This window comes from Anastrepha obliqua, chromosome 4 (genome assembly GCF_027943255.1).
Source record: "Anastrepha obliqua isolate idAnaObli1 chromosome 4, idAnaObli1_1.0, whole genome shotgun sequence".
Taxonomy (NCBI): Eukaryota; Metazoa; Arthropoda; class Insecta; order Diptera; family Tephritidae; genus Anastrepha; species Anastrepha obliqua.
Genome location: NC_072895.1, coordinates 16,348,684 through 16,373,368, shown reverse-complemented (window position 1 = coordinate 16,373,368; position 24,685 = coordinate 16,348,684). Strand labels below are relative to the sequence as shown.

At 36.4% G+C, this 24,685-nt stretch overlaps 1 protein-coding gene across 1 annotated transcript in view; it reads left to right on the top strand.

The window, feature by feature from the left end:
* Positions 1 to 24,685, top strand: part of LOC129243484 (kazrin) — a 96,323-nt gene that overhangs the window by 26,731 nt on the left and 44,907 nt on the right. The window contains exons 3-7 of the mRNA XM_054880532.1: positions 18,323 to 19,228; positions 19,306 to 19,366; positions 19,429 to 19,616; positions 19,705 to 20,199; positions 22,258 to 22,419. Coding sequence (XP_054736507.1) covers positions 18,323 to 19,228; positions 19,306 to 19,366; positions 19,429 to 19,616; positions 19,705 to 20,199; positions 22,258 to 22,419 — 1,812 coding nt within the window. The remainder of the gene's footprint in view (positions 1 to 18,322; positions 19,229 to 19,305; positions 19,367 to 19,428; positions 19,617 to 19,704; positions 20,200 to 22,257; positions 22,420 to 24,685) is intronic.

Here is a 24,685-nt window from a genome sequence, read left to right as displayed (position 1 = left end):
CTTCTCTGTAATGAGTGTGAACATGAATGTAATTTTCCTTCCATCATCTCTTAATTTGCTTTATTTTTTCTAGCAAAATGGTCTGTCAAACTCGAGTTTTTTTTTCTCTAAACTAAAATAAAAAAATATTTGTATTTTGAATGGGAATTCAGTATTCATTATTTATTATTCCATATTCATTATTGTATACTCATTATTCATAATTCATAATTCATAATTCATAATTCATAATTCATAATTCATAATTCATAATTCATAATTCATAATTCATAATTCATTATTCATAATTCGTAATTCACAATCCATAATTCATAATTCATAATTCATAATTCATAATTCATAATTCATAATTCATAATTCATAATTCATAATTCATAATTCATAATTCATAATTCATAATTCATAATTCATAATTCATAATTCATAATTCATAATTCATAATTCATAATTCATAATTCATAATTCATAATTCATAATTCATATTTCATAATTCATAATTCATAATTCATAATTCGTAATTCGTAATTCACAATTCATAATTCATAATTCATAACACATTATTCAGTATTCATTATTCATTATTCATTATTCACTATTCATTATTCATAATCATTATTCAGTATTCATTATTCATTATTCATTACTCATTACTCTTTATTCATTATTGTTATCATCGGAGGACGACGCAGATGATAGGTTTAAAAATGTGGGGCGTTATATCGCACGATCTGGGTGGCCAATTGACAGGTCCCGAGCGTGAAATAAAACTGTGACCTTTTCTGAACACATTGGTAGCTCTTGCAATTCTTCTGGCTGATCTTCACTCTAAAATTGACAATTCTGCTTATTTAAGTACCCATTGATCCAAAAATGAGCTTCGTCGCAGAACACAATTTTTCGATAAAAAAGTGGATCTTCGGCCAACTTTCCAAGAGCCCATTCACCAAAAATTCTGCGTTACGGTAGGTCGTTCGGCTTCAATTCTTGCACCAGCTGTATTTTGAAAGGCTTCACACCTAAATCCTTTCGCAAAATTTTCCACGCTGTTGAGTAACAGAGGCCCAATTGCTGCGAACGGCGACAAATCGAGAATTGATGATCATCATTAATACTGGCCGATACAGCTGCGATATTTTCTTCAGTTCGCACTCTACGTAAGCCTGTTTGGTGGTTTGATGTCCACTAATGTAAATTTGGTTCTAAGTTTAGTCGATAGCCGCTTCAGTGGGTCGGTTAAACTGACCATAAAATGGAAGAAGCGCGCGATAGTTAAACTTTCTTAACGGAATACGCATTTTTATAATAAAATTCAATGATTTGCAAGCGTTGTTCGTTTAGGAAGACGATTCGTGGTTAAATTATAGACCAAACTGAAGATGTTTGATAGTGAAACGAAACACGAAACGTGCGTCAGCTGTTTAAACCAACTGTTTGAAAAGATAATAGCTAAAAAATCACCCACCAAAAAATCAAAAATCATTAAAGAAACAATTCAAATTTAATCAAATTCTGGTTGTATAGCTATTTAAGATCACTGTTTTATTACCATGATTTTCAACGTTCCCTCAGCCTTCTAGAACATCAAGTTGCACACTTAAATCCATTACATTATTAACATTGACTATTCTACTCTATCTCCTATGCACGAGGGCGTATGAGTAACAATAAATGCATTATTTGAAGTTACCCTACCGCACGCTTTGTCGCTGTCGCCACTAATTTAATTCTAATCCTACCGGCGCGCCGCAGTTTCTACCCCATTGAACATACAACAAAGCATGCATTCCTTCGAAGTTTAATTTTAATTTTAATTTAATTAAATTGTAGTTTTCCACATTACGAGGCCCTCATAAATTTCGAATTTGCGATGTTTAAAACAAAACGTTGATAAGCAGCCAACAACCGGTGGAACTGCAGCAAATATCGCAACACAATCTCTAACCATGGCGCCAAATAAAAATAATTCATTTCATACACGCTTAGCTTTAATAGCCGCATTTAAAGCGCATAAAGACTGCATGGCGTATGAGTAACCACTTTTTTAAGCAAGTACAACTTTATGGGCTTAAATCTACTTGAAAAATATGAGCATTAAAAAAACATTTAAAAGCTGTATATTTTTTCTGGGGTAATAAAGCATAATAAATCCAACAACAAAAATTAATGCCACCATTTTTCAGCTCTGCCACTTTTACGCGTTAAATTTGTTATATTCGATTTATTTGTGGTTGGTAGTGAATTTTTTGGTTTTGTTTTCTTTTACAGTTCACTGCTGAAATATTTTTATGATTTCAGTTTATTAAATTTATTTTTTACGTTTTTCTTTGAAATTATAAAGAAATCTCATTTCAATTGCAACTTTATTGGCTTTTGGCTTGCACATTTGCAATAATAAATTAACCACAAAACAATTTATTTTCAAATGAAAAAGGAGCCACAAAAGTATAATTCAACTGAAGCGAAATATGAATGTAATACCTCGGCAATATTTGATGTGGCATAAGTAAAAACGTTATTACTTAATAAATGTGTGCAGCTTTGCATGTTTATACGCATCTACACACACACACACACGCACACTCACATACATACATATGCTCGAGCACATATGCCTGCTCATAGGCCATCAAAGTGGGCGAGCAATTAATATTGATTCAGTTTGTTTATGTGGCATTTAAACTGAAATTGCACTCATGCATGTGTAAGTATGCGCATAATAGAGTAAGATGAGAAAATATTGAAATGCAAAACTCTCTTCATTTACACAAAAAACTCACTCTTTATGGGAGAAATTGCAGATATTCGTATTCCATTTAGTTTCATGAAAATAATAAATAATATAAGTTATGAATTTCTGCTGTAAAATTGAATTTGGTTTTTCTTAATACCTCTCATATGCGCATATGTAAATGTGTGTGGCGAATTTTCAGTACTACATACATAGTAAAGCTCGTATTTCTGCTACGCAAGTTCAATTTATTTTGGTTTGTTTTTTTTCAAAATTTCGGTTCATTTCGATTTAATGGTGGACTGAACGCAAAGTCATGAAAATTTTACGGTTAAATACTGAAAAATTCATTTAAGCAAAGTAAATATTTCAAATATTAAAAGGTAGTTCGAAAAAAGCCCTTGTAGAGCATTGCTAAATACGGTGGCGCAAAATTAATCATCAATTTTTTTGTTTTTGTCTAATAACTTTTTTACTAAATATGAAAAATTATTCGGAGTGATGAACTTCTTTCCGCTTTTTGCAAAAATTATTCATCCCATATAGGGTGATTATTTTTGCGCCACCTCGAAGTTATACTTACAGAAGAGAAGCAGCCAGTAGGTGGATTGCGGGCTCAACCAGTGGAGGGAAAAATTTCATAAGAAGAAAAACATTGTAAAAATATTGCAAGACTATAACAAAAAACTTAACAATTTATTTTAATTTTTTTGTTTTTCAAAATTCCTTTTCGACATGGCCGTTCCCTTTCCCTGAAATTGTTTTCTATATGTGACTATTCGATTTCTTAAAGGGTTATATGCAGTTAGAAGGCCAAAAAAGCGAAATTTCCAGAATTTCTTGAGAAAAATCTTTTAAATTTATTGGTCTAAAAATTTGTGCTCATATTATGTTATCATTTAACTGTATTTTAAGACTTAGTATTAGTAAAAATATTCTTTGGAAAGGAGCTACAGTTGATCTTCGGGAGCTCCTCTCAAAAAAGACGTTTTGCGGTGACCACTAAATCTCTGAACTGGATCCTCTGAAATGAAAAAACCAAACAGATTTCATTAAAGTAATGTCAAATCTAGTAATTAATCGAAGTAATAGCAAAGTAAATTTTTTTGACAAAATGGTGGTTTCTCAAAAAAAAATTGATTTTTGACCAAAATTTCGGCCTTAAATTGATTATAAAAAAAATATTTCTCGGTGAAAAAAATGTTCGATTAATTACTAATAAATACATTTAAGAAGCTCGTGTTAAAATTTAAGACTAATCGGTTGAGCCGTTTTCGAGTAATGTTGGTCGCCGAATCTGAAAACTCCATTGTGAGAAAAACGCATTTAAAGTTTGAAAAGCAGTGACCCTAAGTCTGAAACACCTTTTCAGATTTGCGTGTAACTTCGAAAATATTCACCGGAACTATATTAAATTTTCTGCGCGTATTCTTAAATATATGTACATTAAGAAAACAAAAATATTAAAATATCGGAAAAATTTGGAAAATGCTAACCGTATATAACTCCTTAAATTATAATAGGTACTAGACATGTGGCGTTACAAATCAATGTGCCCTTGTGTTTGAATACCTGCTGAGTCTGTCCACTTAAGTTACCCTTAGAATGCTTGGACAGCTAAAAAGACATGCTAGTTTTTGAATTTTTTCTCTTTTTATTTAATTTCATTTTGTTTATTTCGAGTTTAAAACATAATAATAGCTTTTACAGACCTCTTAAAGCTAATATGAGCTCAAATTACTAAAGATAATCAAATATAAAACATAAAAAAGAGTTTAAAAAGGCTTAAAATTCCTTTTTTTACACCGAAAAGGGAAGCAGAATAGAACTGGAGATCTCACTGAATTATATTATATTAGGTAGTTAACAAGAATTTGAGAGTGTAAGCGTCCTTATAAGTTCAATATTCCAGTTTTATACAAAATTTGGAAAAATTCCACTCCTAATCCCAAATACCCTTTTTGAAAGATTTTTGGAATGTAGCTTTTCAAATTTTAATACAGTAAAGTGGAAGTATAACGCTGCTGAAATGCGTATCTCATTAATTTTTTCTAATTTTTTGCTTACAATTTTCTCCAACAAGCAATAAAGGTAACTTTTTTTTAATTTATGTGAAATTGAATTTATGTGCTTTTCGTTCGACACTATTCTTTTATATAAAAATAAAGAATATACAAAAAACCAAAAAAACGAAAAAAAAATATACATAAAATTGGGCAAAATGTTGGTTAACGAAATTTTGTGGCTGGGTGTACGTAGAATTTTGTCTCTATTTGGACCATTCGTATTGAGGTTAGATCAGCGACAAATTTTATTTATCATAGATAACGAGTTTTTAGGCACCATATACAATATGTTTAACACAAAAAAAATATATTATTTTAATTTAGCACAACTTTAATTGAATCAATTTCTTCGTCGTCACTGCTCAGTATGCCCAACCGAGAACATTTTTTGTGGAATGATATCACTTTCACTTGCAGAACTTCTTCTTCACTTAAAGTTCTTGAATCTACTTCGCTCTTAAAAAAAAATCTGAAATTGTACTTTGGTTGCTCGCACTTACAGCAGCTCCCTTTTGAATTTCGGCATCTTTCAGTAAAAAGGTCTGCATTCAAGAAAAATGGCTCGAGATCTTCAGCTAAGCTTAGGCCTATGCTATCTGATTTCTATATTTGCTGATTTTTTATTGCGTTGCTACTTGCTCATTCGTATATGCCTTGACGGCAGAGCAGCGCATCGGGGTATTTACTAGTAACACATCATCAAATCCAAACAGAGGTGTTACATAGATATTCAAAGAAAAATGCTATTTTTTAATGTAAATCATCGGATTTTTATTTCATTATAAAGAGGAAGGTATGCCGTTAATAGTGGAAGATAATCTCAGGCAAATGACCACCACGACCACGCTTCCAGGACAATATCCTTTTCATGAAATTTTCCATAACCGAATTGCAAAGTGGCTGCCCTATGTCCTCGATAGCCTCATGAATTTCATCTTTGAGGTCTTGCCTTGACCCTGGGCTGTTGGCGTAGGCCTTCTCTTTCTCGTGGCCCCAAAGAAAAAAGTCACAAGGTGCTAAATCACAAGATCTCGGTGGCCAATTGTGATCACCTCTTCGAGAGATAACACGGCCCGGAAACTTTTCCCGTAAAAGATCAACAATTTCGTTGCTTGCGTGGCATGTAGCGCCGTCTTGTTGAAAATAAACGTTGTCCAGATCAATACCATCCAATTCCAGTCATGAAAAATCGTTAATCACCTCTCGATAGCGCAATTCATTCATTCATAACACCTGTTATTGGAAAACCCTGTATATTTTTATCAGTATTGACTATTTTGCTCTTTTTTTAGAGTTTACTTCTTTTTTTTAATAAAAGTTGTACTTTAACAAAAATCCTTTAAATTTAGATTTACAACTTCTTACAAAATTAGTAATATTCCACAAATCTTTCATCATAAGCCCACGGTTTTTAATTCGAATTTCTAGAAAAAATTTGGCCTTCAGTTTTGTAACTTTTTTAATTTTAGTATAAAAAAGTGCAAATGGGACGTTGTTACAAAATCGCGTTGTTTTTTTATAATTTTTTTTTTTTTTGATGCTGTGGCGTATTTTCTCTATAATAACAACGTCGTGTTTTTCTGTTGTGGGATTGTCATGGTTAGGTTAGGTTAAGTATTTGTGGCAGTCGGCTTAGAGTAGCCAATTCACTTTTTAGGTCCGTTGTGGTACCACTGTTTAACACGAGAATCTCCGTATTTATTCACCGTGAAACCAGTTAGACTTTCTTTTGATGCGTAGGATGGGATTTATCCCACCATTGGATAGTTTCGTAAGAGCGCCAAAAGAGTATTTTCCTAACAACCTTACACTACTCCTAGCTAAGGCTGGTCAATTACAGATGAAGTATTCTACTGTATCTTGCTCTTCCTCGTATCTAGAACTTCTGCAGTATTCATGCGAAAATACTTTTAGCCTAGAAGAGTGCCTTCCTACGAGCCAATGACTACTGACACAAGCCGTGACTTTCGAGATGTTCTGATCATCCTGAGAGGTTGAGCAATTCCGCTGACCTTTTCTTATCTCTTTGCGACCAAATTAGCTTGGTTGTAACACAAGTATTTTCTCTCTCCATGACCTAGTGGCCTATTGGAGAATATTATTTGTTATACTTAATTTGCAGGTTGCTATTGGAACTCCGATATTGCCTCAGTTTTCAAGAAGTACGTTTTCTGTATCTTTTAATGCCCTTTAGTAGCCTTGTTATCTCCTTCAATATCTCTATGCCCGGGAACCCATATAAGATTAGACTTGAGAATAATGCTTAATATCCTTAGAGCTGCCAGGCTTTCCAGAGCAAACTTTGATCTTAGTATAACTGCCTCCATTGATTTGATGACCGCCTGGCTGTCCGAGTAGATATTTATCATAGTTTTTGTTACGGCGTGTGCGTTAAGGTACACAGTTACTTCCTTTATGGCTAAGACTTCTGCCTGGTGGACGCTACAGTACTCCGGAAGTTGGACAGATAATTCTAATACTAATTCTAATTCTTTTGAAAAAATTGAGACGTTTTTGGGATTGACATGAAAAGTATTATAAAGGGTGGTTAAGTTTTAAGGGCCGGTGTTGATTTGTAATAAAATACCATTTTTTTAGGAAATTATTGTCATTTCTCTTTATTATGATAATACTGATATGGCTCAATTACGCATGGAACAAAATATCGGCCAAATGGCCGCCGCGGCCTCGGCGACACACCTCCATCCGACGGTCTAAATCTTCAATGACGCTGAAGCATAATTGAGGTCAAATTATCTCATGCTTTAGCTCTTGAATTGTTGCTGGCTTATCGACGTACACCTTTTCTTTCAAATAAAATAATCCCAAAGAAAGAAGTCCAACGGTGTCGTTGACGTTTAAGTGGGGTTCACATTCAACATCGGTCTGTGAAATTTAACCACCCTTATATAATTTTAAAACAAATTTATATGAATTTTCTTTGGCAAAAAAGGAAAAGAAAAATATGTAAATTTGTAAATTTTCTCAACAAAAACAGTAAAATCAGATTACAGCTGCTAACAAATGATCTTTTTTTTCTGAAAAGAACGAAATATTCCAGTAGTTTATTTGCGTATTGGGTTTTTCTGGTAGTTTTGGCTTATCAGTACTAATTTAAATTGCCCCTATCAGGCAACGTTTTCGTTTGATGGTGGCAGTAAAGTCGACAATCAGTGTTTATAATTATTGCTGACGGTTTTCTTGAATGATGCAAAGGTGAAAAGTGACTATTCGCTGACGATAATAGGACAAATGAATTCAATAAAAAACTCTTGATTTGTGCGCGCATTCGCTGAGATGATTTAATGATTATTTCTATTTTCTCACCAGTGTTAAATTAATCTCCGGATTTCTGTTTTTGCTCATGAATTTCATATATTCTATGATGTGCTATCATTTGCAATGGGCTTTCATTGAACTTCTTTTGCAAATAGAAATTTTTTTTTAATAATTTGAAACAAATTTCAAATTCGGAAATATTGTAACAAACGACAGAAAAATTTTAAATATTATAAAAAACGACTAACGAGATTAACGCAAACTCATCTGACTAACCAGCTGATACATTCAGTTGACTTTTATGACATTTTACTCCAACTTTGACCACCACAATAAAACCCAAGGAGTGAATTTACTGAAGCAATTGAATGAGTGAGTGACATGAAAATCCATTTCATGCGGCTAACCGAAATGATTGCAAATAAATGCAATCGTAGAAAATCAAGATTCACAACCAATAAGGATGTTCTTGCTACATACTTACATATACAAATACGAGGGCAGCCTTTTAGCAGCGTCGCCTTTGCAATACTTCGAGTGATGTAAAGCGATACTTTTTAGTATAAACATTTACTTACGCGCTTCTTGTTTTCTTTTCAATGAGTTGAAAAACTCATCTCCCCCAAAAGATGGTTTATACTCGAGAATATTTTCGTGCGATGTTTTATTACGATTTTCGATGTAAAGGGCTTTCCAATAAGTGGTGTTATTTTGGTAAAAGATCAATGGTTTCGTTGCTTGTGTGACACGTAGCGCCGTCTTGTTGAAAATAAACGTTGTCCAGATCAATACCATCCAATTACGGTCATAAAAAATCGTTAATTATCTCTCGATAGCGCAATCCATACACCGTAACTGTTGTTCCAGCTGCATTTTCGAAAAAGTAAGGTCGAATGACTCCGCCGGACCATAGACCGCACCAAACAGTCACACGTTAAGGATGGAGAGGCTTTTCAGCAATAACTCTTGGATTTTTTAAGCCCCAGATCCGACAATTTTCCTTGTTGACGAAGCCACCGAGGTGGAAATGAGGCTCAGCACTCAAGATGATGTTTCGATGGAATTCCGGATCATTTTCATGCATTCCAACGACCCAATCAGCAAAGACACGACGTTGTTGATGAACGGCCGGCTTGATTTCTTGTGTTAACTGGACTTTATATGCCTTAAGACCCAAATCTTTATGCAAAAAACGGTGTAATGACGTTTGTGGAGTGCCTAATTTCAAAGAACGACGAGGAATGCACAAACTTGGGTTTTCTTCAACATTTTCGGCTACAACAGCAATATTTGCGGTTGTTCTTGAGCGACGTGCACGGGTTTTATTCTTCACATCACTAACTTGTCCCAACAGCTCGAAGTTGTTCAACAATTTCTGTATTGCGATCCGACAAGGTGCTTCACGATGATCCAAAAATGTTCGAGACTTACGAACCGTCTCTGCCAAATTTTCACCATTTTCATAGTGAATTTTAATAATTTCAGTGCGTTGCTTAAGCCTGTATCGTTTCATATTTATTACTGGCGTAGTTTCTACTTGTCAACTGTCAAAAAATGACAGCTTCAAAAGTGACATCTACCGAGATACCGGGCTATTCAAAATAACACCTGTTATTGGGAAACCCTTTAGATTATCGAGGCAGGAGTGCAGATCAACTTACTTCGAATTTTGGCATAAAAGGGCCACACTTCTTCTTCTTGATTGGCGCGATAACCGGTTAAGCGGTTTTGGCCGAGTTTAACAAAGCGCGTCAGTCGTTTTTTTCTCTTGCTAACCGACGGCTATTGGACACACCAAGTGAAGTCAAGTTCTTCTCCACCTGATCCTTCCGAATACTTTCAGAGCCGGAGTGTTTGTATCCATTCGAATGACATGACCCAGCCAACGTAGCCGCTGGATCTTTATTCGCTGTGCTATGTCTATGTCGTCGTAAAGCTCATACAGCTCATCGTTCCATCACCTGCGATATTTGCCGTTACCAAAGGGCAAAGGTCCGGAAAATTTTCTCTCAAACACTCCAAGCGTCGCTTCATCGGTTATTGTCATCGTCCACTCTTCTGCGCCATACGTTAGGACGGGCATGATGAGAGCCTTGTAGAGTGTTAGTTTTGTTTGTCGAGAGAGGACTTTACTATTCACTAGCCTATTTAGTGAAAGGTAACACTTGTTGGCAAGAGAGATCTATGCGTCAGTTGACAACGCAAGATCATCTCGTGGCATATGACGAGATAGGGGCATTCTTGGGTATTAGAGGGACCAGCATACATTCAATATTGCATGAACAATTGGTCATCAAGAAGATTTGCCCTCATTGGATATCGCATGATTTGCCAATTGCCCAAAGAAGTATAAGATGCTCGTGTCGGTTAGTATAGAGAAATGTTGAAGTAATTCAGCCGCGGTGGTTCCAAGCACTTCTGCGACTTCGTGCGAGCAACAGGTGACGAATCTATGCATATGAGGCGAGAACAAAACTACCAAATAAAGTTAGTAAACTCTGAATGGTGCACAGCCATTTGTTAGCCAGAAGTTTTCTGCGAATTAGGAAAAGCCAATCGCTGAAGACCTAATCATCCTTCAGCAAGACAGTGCGAGCTCTCACGTATCGGCTCACATGCGAGCGTTTTTGGGCACTCAAAAGCTGGAATTAATAGATTATCCACTTTTCGGCGTTCATTTGGCACCTAATCATCTTTCTTTTTGCCCCTGATCATCCAAAACTAAAATGCGTGGCAACATTTTTCAACACCTGCGGAAGCTCGATTTTGAGGTATCCACTTTTGAGTTGCAAAAGTGCTTTGAAATTTGTTTGAAACGAATGCAGAAGTGTACTGACTTCTAAGGAGAGTATTAACAAAAAAACAATATAACCATTTGCATTATTACTTCATCGTACTTTCATTATTGCACGCCAAATATAAAAGGCAACCTTCGTATAACAACAAAAACTTCCTTTATTGCAAGCGCAAAAAAATCAAATCTAGCGAAAACGAAAATGATTATAAATAAGCAATAAGAAAAAAATCATACCAATGGTTTTTACTCAAATATAAAATTAATGGATTTGGAAATGGCGAGTGCCGTAACCATGGCAACGATGATGATTGATAGTGGACGAGCAGGCGGAAGAACCAAACTCGAGCTTATAATAGCCAACAAATCCATCAATGCTGTAAGCCAACAGCAGTAACAACAGCAACGGCCAGTAAAGGCCAAAAGCGTATTCAGTAAGAAACACAGCAACAACAGCAACAGTTGCGATGGCAGGCGCAATGATAAGTGAAAGTTGAGTTCAGTCATGCATACAGGCGGGGAGATTTGCAGAATTATTGAGAGTTGCTCACCACTAATACCTCGCTTACCTACTCCCCACCACTTTACTATTATCACTTTCTTGATAATACAACCACTCGAAAGCTCGCTGAACTTAGCTGAACTCCTTCGCATGCCTGCATACAAGGGGAAGTCCAAAGTAAACAAGACTGGCGTCAGAAAAATTTTTTTGATGACCCCAGCTTTTCAGTGAGTTAGTGCGTTGGAAGTTACTACCCTAGCTGGCTTCCAGTGAAAGCTTGGTGGCACTCGGTTCAGTAGAAGCGAAGTTATTGCGTCTAAAGTGTGAGTCTGTTTGTGTCATCGGTACAAAAATGAGTTTCAAACAAAGAGCTAATATCAAATTTTGTTTTAAAATCAGTAAAACGTTTACCGACTCAAATATATTGATGAAAAAAGTGTATGGCGATGATTGTCTATCTCGTGCCAGAGTTCATGAGTGGTCTACACGTTTCAGAGATGGTTGTTGGAACATAAATGACAATGAACATACGGGTCGCCCAAAATCAGTAATCACCGAACACTCCATCGAAATTCTTCGTAAATGTATCAAAAATGAATCGAAATCTGCGTTAAAATTATGGAATCGGTGGTGAATATCCCCAAAACATCGATTTATCGCATTTTGACTGATCATTTGAGCTTACGAAAGATCTGTGCACGTTTTATGCCGCCCAAGTTAACTGAGGTCCAAAAATTGCTCAGAATTCAACATTCGAAAGACCTCTTTAAAGAGGCGAAAAAAAACGAGAACTTCCTTTACAACAACGTAACTGGTGATGAAGCGTGGTATTTCCAGCATCAATCTGAAGAAAAGTATCTTGGAGTACACATCGATGAGAAGCTAACATTCAAGGAGCATCTAAAAATAACCAGTAACAAGGCAATGAGAGTGAATAACGCACTCATGCGTTTGCTACCAAACGTTGGAGGACCCCAAGAAAGAAGAAGAAAGATTCTATCAATGGTTACTGACTCTATTATCCTATACGCCAACCCCAGTATGGTCAGGAGGACGAACGAGACGTTCAAAGGAGGGGCTGCAAGCTAACAGACTTAGCGCGCTCAGAGTAGCAGGTGCGTACAGAACAGTATCTGATGATGCCATCTGCGTTATAGCGTGTAAATTTCTCTTTGATATATGAGCATAGGAACTTAAGCGACTGTGTCGCTTACGTGGACACAAACGGACACCTGAAGATAAGATAACCGACCGCAAACGTACGATAGCAAAGCGGCAAACTATGTAGATGGGATCACCCCTCCAAAGGACGATGGACTTTTAAGTTGATCCCCATACTAGATGAATGGATAAGCAGAAAGGACGGCGAAACACATTACTATCTAACCCAAATTTCCAGCGAACGTGGTGGCTTTGTCGCATACCTCCACCGTTTTAATCTCGAACCACACTTGACGTTTCACTGCCGTAGATTTTATAAAGAGCGCTTCGAGCTCGCAAATGTCCTCGGCGTCGTCCCCACACCAGAAAACCTTGTAACGCAAATGCTGAACTCGAAAGAGAAATGGGAAGCAGTAAAACAGTTTGCAACAAAGATATTAATAAAACTGCAAAACTTAGAATAGGAGCGCAAAGCAGAAGCAAAGCGAAAGCGACCGATATAGAATACCCAAGAGATGCGTCGATTCGCAAAGAGATATTTTGAAACAGATCTCCTGTGGGGCTGACTGTATTCACGAACAAACGACAAGCACGAATGCGTGAGGTAAGGCCTCAAGACGAACCTAAACAGACGACAAGTCGATATCGAGTAACGATATTGCATTTTTCCGATGCCCCAGCGTATAACCCCAATACGCAATTAAGAAAGGTACCTGATGTGTCTAAAAGTCATAAACACGGCTCCACCTTGATGAAATTACTTTAAGCAGTCCCAGGGTAGAATCAGCGGAGAGAGAAGGAATGTTATAGGGTTAGAGGAACTGGTGTGATGCCACCTTTGATGATGTTTCTGACATTTTCGATTTTAGCCTCCTATGCAAAAAACAAAAACAAAAAAATACATGAACCTGAAACTAAGCGTCAAAGTACCGAATGGAAGGCCCCAGACGAGCCACCACCCAAAAAATTGCGTTTGTAGAAGTCAAAAATCAAGTCGATGCTAATTTCTTTTTACGATTCCAAGCAGTTCGTGCCAACGGGCCAAACCGTCAATGCAATTTTCTATCATGGCGTTTTGAAGCGTTTGTTGCATCGCATTCGTTGAATTCGCCCTGAATACCGCGAAGGAGGAAGCTGGCGCTTATTGCATGATAATGCACCATCTCATCGATCCACTCTTGTAACTGATTTTTGGACCAGACATCGCATTTTAACCATCAATCACTCACCGAGCGCCTGATATGGCTCCCTGTGACTTCTACCTATTCAGAACATTTCGTCATATAGGGCATCCAAAAGGCTTGTACCGACATCCTGAAGGACATTCCGGTGAATGACCTGAGACACTCTATCGAAAAGCTTTTAGATCGCGCAAAACAGTGTATCGAGATCAGAGGGGACTAATTTGAATAAGTAATCTCGAAGGTATCAGAAAAAAACGCTCTTGTCGTTTCTATTTTAGCGCAGTCTTGCTTATTTTGGACTTCACCTTGTATATAGGAATAGACGAAGAGGCTGGCACAAGTTTTGCTATTTAAGTTGGGTTAAGACGGCGGCAATGAGGCGCAATGCCTGAGTAGCAAATAAGTTTAAATGAAACAGCATCCGGATTACTATATTATTTTAGCACCAATCAGCGCATTTCATGAAGTAGAGAATATTGTTTAGATTGTGGTTATACGAATCTCTGCCACAGTAGAATGTTGAATGTTTCGTTTGCCTTTCAAATTTGTCTCCAATATTACACAGCAGTCGATTTTATTCCATTTTCCATTAGAGTTCTATTATAGTTTCTTGATTATTTTTGTTGAATGATGTTATTTTCTAGCATTCAACTCGAAATGTGTTGTCTATCTTAAATGGCTAATTAGTTGGTCAGCCATATTTCCTTGTATTTTTATACAAGACTTTTGTTCTTTCACTCTGAGCAGTTGTACGTTTTAGCAGGTTGCTGGCCTCACTTTGAACGCGTTTTTGAACGACCTTTTCTGGTTGGCTTGTTTATTACGCGACAGGTATTTCATTTCCCTCTTACTAGCCAGCTATTACTGGGAGGCGTTCTCCTGACCGCCATCTGCGAACGCATCCTCTAAAATTCGGAGGAGCTTGAATGGGACAACCTGTACATATTGTCTTATTGTGGTGATTACTCCTTACTGATTATTCAATAGCTTCAATGCCCTTGTACTCGTATGTGCCTACTGGTGTTTATTCGACATTTAATCCCACACATCAAGCAGTCATTTAAATCTATTGTCTGTGGTGTGCTATATGTCCTAGCAGTGCAAATAGGCCAATACAAATACTGAATTTGTCTATACGCATTGTTTTGTTAAACATTTATATGTCTGTGATGATGTGTTCACAAAGAATATCTGGGATTCCCTTTGCGTACTTGGCTCCGATTGCTTTGTATTGCTGCTGTGTATTTACTTAATTGGCAACGTCTTTAGTACTTTTGCTGTTGTACTCGTACATAGTTTATTTTACACGAATTTTGTCCATCCTTGCCCATTCCTTACAACAACATTTTTCAAGCGCACGTTATTTGTTGTTTCATTTAACTTTGGTTGCCATGGTGAAGTCTGAATGATTTTTTCGGAGATTTCATGTTTCGATGTCTTGTTGATGCTGCCATACTTTCATTATTTTCATAATCATCAAAGTAAATACACACAAAATAAAGAAATAAAATAAAAAATGAATCGAATATAAATAAAAATAAAAAAATGAATAAAATATAATTTAAAAAAAATAAGTGGCAACATCATTAAAAAAATATTTTTTAATTCAAAAATTCTAAATCATAAATTTCTTGATCTCCACTTCATAGTAGATACTTAAGTCATCTATACAGTTATTAACAATTTTCGCCCTAACAGTTATGTTTTTTTTTTTTTTTTTTTTTTTTTTTTTTTTTTTTTTTTTTTTATTATTGCAACTAGTTCATAAATATTTACAAATGACTAACAAGCAACTTAATTATGATAACATTACACAATTTACACTCTACATGACATAAAGCAATTCTATGGTGGTATGAGATCGCTAGGTTTAGTGCGTCTGAGCCTTCGTATTAATCCGTTGGTTTCAATTAAATTAAGTGCTTCTTCATTGATGTGGTTTAATAGTCTTTCTTTGTGGGCAACTGCAATCTTTGCGATTTCAGTGTTAACGGAGTTTATTTTAAGGTCGCGCTCAATGTCGGAACTTCTGCAGTACCATGGTGCTTTGACAATGCACCTAAGGACCTTATTTTGGAAGTGTTGGATTTCGTTTTTCGTACTTTGACTGGCGCACCCCCATAGCTGCGCCCCATAACTCCATACTGGCCTTAGTATCTGCTTGTAAATTAACAGCTTGTTTTCTATCGTGAGAGCTGATCTGCTACCCATGAGCCATTGCATGTTTTTGAGTTTGATGTCTAATTCTTGCCTCTTTTTCTTGACATGCTCTTTCCATCGAAGTTTGCAGTCAAGTGTCATACCTAGGTACTTCGCATAGTTTGAGTATGGGACTTGTTGATCATCTATGTATAGTGGTATATGTTGTATTTTAGTGTTTGTGAAAACTACGTGTACAGATTTTGTTTTGTTAAGTTTAATTTTCCATGTATTAGTCCACTGGCAGATCTTATTTAACGCGGTTTGTAATGTGGCTGTCGATTCGTTTTCAGTTTTTCCAACTGCAATCAAGGCGGTGTCATCTGCAAACGTTGCTGTGACGTAATTAGGATCAGACGGTAGGTCATGTGTAAAGATAAGGTACAGCAGAGGCCCAAGAACGCTGCCTTGAGGTACACCTGCATTTATTTGTCGAAGACTTGAATAAGCATCATCTTGCTTGACTCGAAAATAGCGATCTGATAAGTACGACTCCAAGATTTCGTAATATTGCTTAGGAAGTATTAATTTTAGTTTAAAAAGCAAACCTGTGTGACAAACTTTATCGAATGCCTTTGCCACATCGAGGAATACGCCAGAACATACTTTTTTTATTTTCGAGTGCTTTTTCTATTTCGTGCGTGATCCTGTGTACCTGGTCGATTGTAGAATGTTTACTTCGAAAACCAAACTGATGTGTTGGAATTATTTTTTTTCGTTCTATTATTTTATTGAGTCTTTTAATCAACAGCTTTTCAAACAGCTTTGAGATCACTGGTAGGAGTGATATAGGTCTATACGATGAAACTTCGTGTCCAGGTTTGCCTGGTTTTTGGAGCATAATAACCTCCGCAGTTTTCCAGAGAATAGGAACGTAATGAAGCTTAAAAGATGCATTCATTATGCTAGTGAGAATTTGGATGCTTTTAGGGGGAAGCTGCTTGAGTATTTCTGCAGTGATTATATCGAAACCAGGAGATTTTTTATTTTTTAGCATTTTAATTTCTCTTTTTAGTTCGGCGCTCGTGACTCGTGGAATTTCTTCAAACTCTTGGAGCACGGATGTAGACAGGCTTTCGGATGTTGCCTCATGAGGTGTAAAAATATCAGCTAGATAATCTGCATATAGTTCTGCTTTCTGGGAATTGTTATTAGCCCATTTTCCTTCTTTTATCTTGAGTGGAGGACAGTGCATTTGTGGCCTTTTTAAGTACTTTGTGCATTTCCATAAAGAGTAATCCACACGACGATCGTTGGACAATGAATGCAAGTAACGAGAAAACCCATCATTTTTAAACTTCTTTATTTTCCGACTGAGGTCTTTGGTCATTTTGTTTAGGTTAACAGGTTAACAGTTATGTGGCAACGCCATGGATAAAAAATTTTAACTAATTGTTTGTTCATTTTCTTGAACACACTTTGCTTGATACATACATACTAAGCGCTAATTAAAATATGTTATTAATTTTAATTTTTCTTTGAAAGTAGGTGGCAACGCCATTTAAAGATATTATTGGATTAAAGTTATCTTACTTTATATTGATTTAATTATGATTTATTTCTTTACAATCAATATCTTACTGTAATCACTTTCTTAATTTCCAAAAAAATAGATGGCAACACCAGCTACAAATGCTTTTTTTATTGAAGCTTAATAAACATTGTTTCATTTAATACCTATAACCTTAAAAATTTTTAATAAATTACTACCTTGCAATAAAATGCAGGTGGCAACGCTATCAACGGAATTTGGTCTGGGACATTTTTTTTAATATTGGCCTTGATCTTGATGTGCTGTAATACTGATATCTATTTTTTAATAAATTACTTTTCTTTTCAATAACTAAATTACTATTTTGTAATAAAATGCAGGTGGTCAAAAATTTTTTTTCTGGAATAAAGTTATTTTATATTTACATTAATTTAATTATGATGTATTTCTTTACAATAAATATATTACTGTATGCTCTTTCTTAGTTTACAAAAAAATAGGTGGCAACACCAGCTACCAATTATTTTTTTATTAAAGCTTGATAAATCGTTTCATTGAATACCTATAACTTTACATTCAACTGAAATATTTAATAAATTACTACTTTGCAAAAAATCCAGGTGGCAACGCTATCAAACTAATTTTGTCTGGAATATTTTTTTCTTAAATTGGCCTTGATCTTGATATGCTGTAATACTGATATCTACTTTTCAATAACTTTTAAAATATAAACAGGGGGCAACACTCTGCTAAAATCTATGTTTCAAACTAACCAGCCACAACCCAGAGTTTTCTATAGGTGCAACAAATTTTAAAATTCGGCAATAGTTTTTGAGTGTTGTTTTTCGAAGAAATTTTTTCTACCCGAAGTTAGTCCCTTGCCTAACTCAAAGCTCTGCTCTCTCTCTTGCTTTCAGATTCCCCAACGAAATTGCGCGAAGAAAATGAACGGCTTGGCGCTGAAATTCACCGCCTCCGCAAACTGTTGGAAAACTCACCCGAAGGCGCTGTCGGCGGAGTGGATCTTTCAGATTCAAATAGCTGTGGCGATGCGCAATCGACCGACGGCAGTGGCGGCATACCCCACCAGCGTGTCGATCGTCTCGAAGCTGAGCTACGTTCGGCGAAGAATCAAATAATGACACTTCGTATCGAACGCAAGAAACTGCGCGCCGATAAAAGTGAACTGCTGACGCAAGTGAAACAACTCTGCGCCTCGCTACAGGATAAAGAACAAGAACTGCGTGATTTCATACGTAATTTCCAAGATCGTGTGCGCGAAACCGAAACGAATAATGCCAAACTGACCGGCGATCGAGAACGCGAGCGTTGGCAATTGCTGAAACAAGCACGCGATGAGGCCGAACGTTCTTTGACGTTGGCACAACAATTGAATGCACGCGACTTGCAGTTACAGCGGCTGCAAGATCAACTACAAGAGGCACGTCGCCAACTTTCTGGCTGTCTGTCGGATCAAGAGAGCTTGCTATCGTTCGCTCCGCTAACACCACCATCGGCCACTTCGGGTATGATTAATCAGATAACAACAACAGTAACGGCGAACAGTGGCATGCGCACTGATGACAGTGGGCGTGGCAATTCGAATTCACTGTCTGCATTTAGCAGCAGCTTAAGCGGTGGCTCAGGTGCAACGGCGGGTGATCGTAATTCATGCTCGAATGACTCGGGCTTGCGGAATAGCAGCGATCGTGAAAGCACCGGTGGAGATTTGAATTTCAGTGACGGTACTTGCGAGAACGGACCATGCATAACAGTTGACCCGGACAGCATCTCGTTGGTCTCCAGCCAAAATATGTATCAATGTATGTGAGGAGCGCATCTGAAGGAATGCCGATTTATATTGCATTCTGAATTTGTTTTTTTTTTTTTCTTTTTGCAGATGGCACACCCAAGGAGCGTAGTCCAACTCTGTCACCTTTGAACTCTGCCGCCTACTCGAGGTATTCGCTTTATACTCCTTAAAATAGAATAATACAACTAGACTAAGATTAATTTTTCTTAGATCTGTGGAGCAACTTGGCTCGCCAGTGGAATCGGATGGTACTGGCGCTGTGGCGCGTAAGTTCACTCCCAAAACTGGAACATTAAGTACGCGTAATGGGCGTGGCGGTACTTGGGGTAGTATTTCACGAGTCTTTGCACGTTCGCGTAATAAAAATAAAGCTTTGTCGGCAGATGGCGCTGCCGAATGTAAGTTGAAATTCATCACATACCTGCTGCCCCACATGAAGCCACTAATCGCAACTACTGTGCATTCTAGTAACTCCTTTTCTTTCAGACGCTGACTACTCTTGGAGTCCACTCTCGGAAGAAGGCTATGCTGAGAAATTACGATTGTTGCGCGACGCTTCACAACTGCCAATGGAAAGGTGGAGAGCCTCACAGGTGCTCGCCTGGTTGGAGGTAGCGCTCGGCATGCCCCAGTATAGCACGCGTTGTGCGGAAAATGTGAAGAGTGGCAAAGTATTGCTCGAGTTGAATGATGGTGAGTTGGAGGCGGGCTTAGGATTGGTGCATCCAATGCACCGTAAAAAGCTACGCTTGGCAATTGAAGAGCAGCGACGCCCCGAAATGGTACGTTATCCCATGATTACACAACTGGGACACACTTGGGTGGCTTCCGAATGGCTGCCTGATATTGGACTACCGCAATATGCTGATTCGTTTCTACACTCGCTGGTTGATGCGCGTATGCTGGACACGTTGTCGAAAAAGGAGTTAGAGAAATTTTTGGGGGTGACGCGAAAATTCCATCAAGCCAGTATTGTGCATGGTGAGTAATAATGGAGAAAATTGATGATAGCCGCTGGCATTGAACAGAGATACTCGTATGTAATATGCCGGGCAAGGGTTTTATGATTTTGTTCAAATAACGGTTTTTTGAAATACTCTAATGACGTAAAGATAGCTATGGGCGTACGAGTTGCGCTCAAAAAGTAAAGCGACTTTCCAAATTTCACGGGCACCGTATATTTAATTTTCAGTTTTCGATTTTTTTAATTTTGTTTGTTTAATTCGTTTAATTGTGTTGGTGAACATGTCCTTAACATAAATCTGTCTACAGTTTCAAATGTCCCGCATATTTAGTTTATTTTTGACATACTCAAGTTTAAACTTGTTTTTGGGAGCTCGCCGATTTTCTGCTATTGCAAAAAACTGATAAAAAATCGGAATTCTTGGCCAAAAATAGCACCGCCATCTTGCCTCAGGCACCGGATTTGCGTTTTTCTAATTCTAGTTATTATTGAATAACAAATATTTTTCGAGAAAAATAAAATGTCACCTAACTTTTTGAACACACCTTGCACTTACTTTTGTGCTACAACATTGGCAATAATTTTTTTTTTTTTTTTCATTTTTTATTAATAATTTTAAGAATTTTTGTTTTCATTTTTGTATTAAGACAAGGCTTGATAATGTCTGATGAGATTAAAAAAAAACTATTTGGTAAAAAAACAATTTAGAAAAAAAAATTTAGAAAAATCAATTTCTTTAAAAATTTAGAAAAGATAAATTTAGAAATGTAGAACAAAAATTTTTTTTGTTTTTTTTTTTATTTTTTTATTACAAAGTTCTGGAATTTTTTTTCGTTTTTGTATTATTAATGCAGAGATAGAGCTTGACAATGTCAGATGAGATTAAAAAAATAATTAGTTAAAAAAAAAATAGAAAAAAATATTTAGAAAAAAAAAATTTTTTTTGTTTTTTATTATTTTTTTATTAATAATTTTGGGAATTTTTTTCATATTTGTATTAATGGCAGAAATAAGGCTTGATAATCTCAGATGATATTAAAAAAACAATTTGGAAAAAATTTTTTTTTTTAATTTAGAAGAAAAAAAATTTGGAAATTTAGAACAAAAAATTTTTTTGTTTTTTTTTTATATTTTTTTATTAAAAAGTTTGGAAGTTTTTTTCATTTTTGTATTAATGGCAGAGATAAGGCTTGATAATGACAGATGACAATAAAAAACAATTTGTTAAAAAAAAAAATTTAGAAAAAAATTTAGAAAAAAAATTTTTTTTTAGAAATTTAAAACAAAAAACCAAAAATTTAGAAAACAAAATTTGGAAAACAATTTTTTTTAGAAATTCAGAACAACATTTTTTTTTGTTTTTTTTTCATTTTTTATAAAAAATACTGGGAAGTTTTTTTCATTTTTGTATTAATGGCAATTCGGTAAAAAAAAATTTAGAAAAAAAATTTTTTTTTAGAAATTTAGCACAAAAAATTTGTTTTATTTTCATTTTTTTATTAATTGCAGGGATAAAACTTGATAATGTCAAATGAGGTAAAAAACAGAAAACATTCGGGAATTGTTTTTATTTCTTCATTTAAAATTTTTGGGAATTGTTTTTTTTTGTCAGTTTTGTATTCATAGCAGAGAGATAAAAAAGAAAACATTTGGAATTTTTTTTTTCATTTTTTAATTAAACATTTTTGGGAAATTTTTCATATTTTATTAAAAAATTTTGTGAATTGTTTTTTTTTCATTTTTTTATTAATAACAGAGACAAAACGTGATAATCAGATGAGATAAAAATAGAAAACATTTGAAAGTTTTTTTTTCTTAAGGTATATTTTATCCTACAAAACTAAGCCCAATAATACGTAAAAATGTTAAAAAGAACCGAATATAATTCACTTTAAAAAACTCACTACTAAAATTCTCAGCATTGCATAAATCTCAAAATTACCCAATTTTTCTAATTTTTGTTTCCTTCACTTCCAAAAATGTTTATCTATTCTTACTATATATATTAATTAGACCATTTTTTTTTTTTTGTTTTGAAAAATGTATTACAATGTTTTATATTTTGTCCTCCCCAGGCATTCATGTGCTGCGTATTGTGAAATATGATCGTCAAACTTTGGCTATGCGTCGCGTGCAATCGGAAAATGTGGATACAGATCCGATTGTATGGACCAATCAACGTTTCATACGCTGGGCCAGATCTATTGATTTGGGAGAATATGCTGATAATTTGAAAGGTAAGAATGGAAAGGTAGTCGTTTCTAAAATCAATTGAGTACCCATAGAAGGCGAGTATATAAGATTTATGTTTCTTGAACTTTAAAATCCAGTCAGTCTTATAATAACAGGGCCGCGAAAGTAGGGAATCTGAAGAGTAAATGGCAAGATTATTCCTCCTTTTTATCCTACGCATAACTGCCCAATTGCCGTAGAAGGAACTTAACTCTCACCACCTGAATTGTACAGTATGCGAATAAGTCTCACACCACTAACGATATTCCCAGTTATATTAGCATTAGAAACTCCGTCAACCTCTTTCGTGCCACACGTGACCAGAAAGACGTTCAATATTTTCGCCCGCCATTCGCTAAACTGACTTGTGGCCTAACTGCCTAAAAGAGGACACCATAACAAGCCAAGTGAGCCCCCGTACTCTCTTTTCGCGGAGAAACTACCTCGAAAGTGTCCCACCTAGCCAACTCATAAGCTATGCAGCCTAATATAGAAATCTTCAGATGCATCTGAAAGGAAAATAGGACTTTTCCGGACTGATGTCTAACGCACCATTAATGAGCTTCGGGTAGTAATTACCGTTTAACTATCGAAGTAATTGTTGATCTCCCTACAAGAGCTTACACTAGTCAGCAGCCAATCAACTGCTTCCTTGATAGCGGCTATCACCGCCTCAAAAACACTGCAGTTTTAGCTCAATTGACAGATTCTTACAGTAAACTACTCCACTAATTTTTACATCAAATTTCAAACCATTAGTAGACAAGAACCAACGTTCCAGAACCCAGTTTTCATCTGATACACTTCGCTATATTCTGGCCTTAGGGTAAACACAAACCCTCGTATAAAAAAATATATAGGATCATCAAACCCAACGTAGATCGACTCTCCTAGCCGGTATGTGGTGCCTAACTGGTTTATCTTTATTATTATATTATTTGTGAACGCGCCGGTTGGGGGCGCAAAGTGCAGATGCAAATAAATTCCAGTGGGGTCGATTTGCAGCTTTTGACTGTTCCCCAGAGGGCCAAGTGAGCGAGCCATCAAATGTCGTAAGTTCGTCATACAGGATTCGTCTCCATGTTCCTTTCGGCTGTCCTCTTCGGAGAGAGCCTTGCGGATTCCAGTCTAGGGGCATTCTGCTGAAGTCAATCGAGTGTTCACGGATTGTATGGCCTATCCATTTCCACTTTCGTACGCGTATTTCAATCTCAACCGGCCTTTGCTCGCTTCGAGTAAGGAGCTCGTCATTAGAAAACCAATTCTAAACCAAAATTATCTGTTGTTGTTGTTGTAGCAGCATAAACATCCCCGTGGATATACGAGGAATGCTTCTGAAGTGACAGTCCTTGGCCGGATATAAGTCCGGGTCGTTCAGGTTGCGTAGAACCGACTATGGTGAGAGCGCAGTATAGCTCTCAAGCAGCGGTTTATAAAAGTTTGGAGCTTTTTTGTTGTTGAAACCGCTACGGACTACGTTTCACAGCCATGCAGTAGAACAGACTTCCCATTCGAATTGAAAATCCTTAGCTTTGCTCTGGCGGTTCGCTGCTGCGAGTGCCAAATGCTTTAAGCATAGCGAATATCTGGCTTTCGATATTCTGTACTCAATGTCAGTATTAGTGCCGCCAGTGTTGATTTGGCTACCTAAGTAGACAAATATTTTTACACCTTCGATGGGTTGTCCGTACACTGTGACTGCGCCAGGACGAGTGCCGTTAATAGCCATAAACTTCGTCTCTTCAATGTTAATACGCAACCCAACGCGGTCTGTGTAGGTAGTGCCACATCGTCTGTGCCCCTGTTATTGTGACAGTGAAGGGGATCTAAGATGACTTAAGTTAATCAAAGTGCTCCAGCTGACTTGAGCACATCTCATATAAATGGCAACCGAAACTTTTTCCTACTTATTTGTCAAATATTGTAAATTAGTTACTTTTTATTGGGCCATAATGCGCTACGACCTCTGAGGTGGTCTATTGTGCGTCCCCGCGAGCTCATAATTGGAGGCTTCCTATGAATTAGAGAACTTCTTCGGGCTTTTTGTATCACGTCCCCAATGGATTTAGAGTCACACGCCTAGGTGTGAGTCTTCGTCTTATGAGAGCTACATATTTGCAGCGCAGATGCACTGGTACATATTTTAGCGCCCAGTTCGCGAAAAGGGTACACACTTTTTTCTATTATTCCTAGTTTGTTGAAATGATGACGAAGACTGCAATATGGGAGTTCGCAAGTACTTTCTATCTTCGTTTAGGAGCTTACTTGATG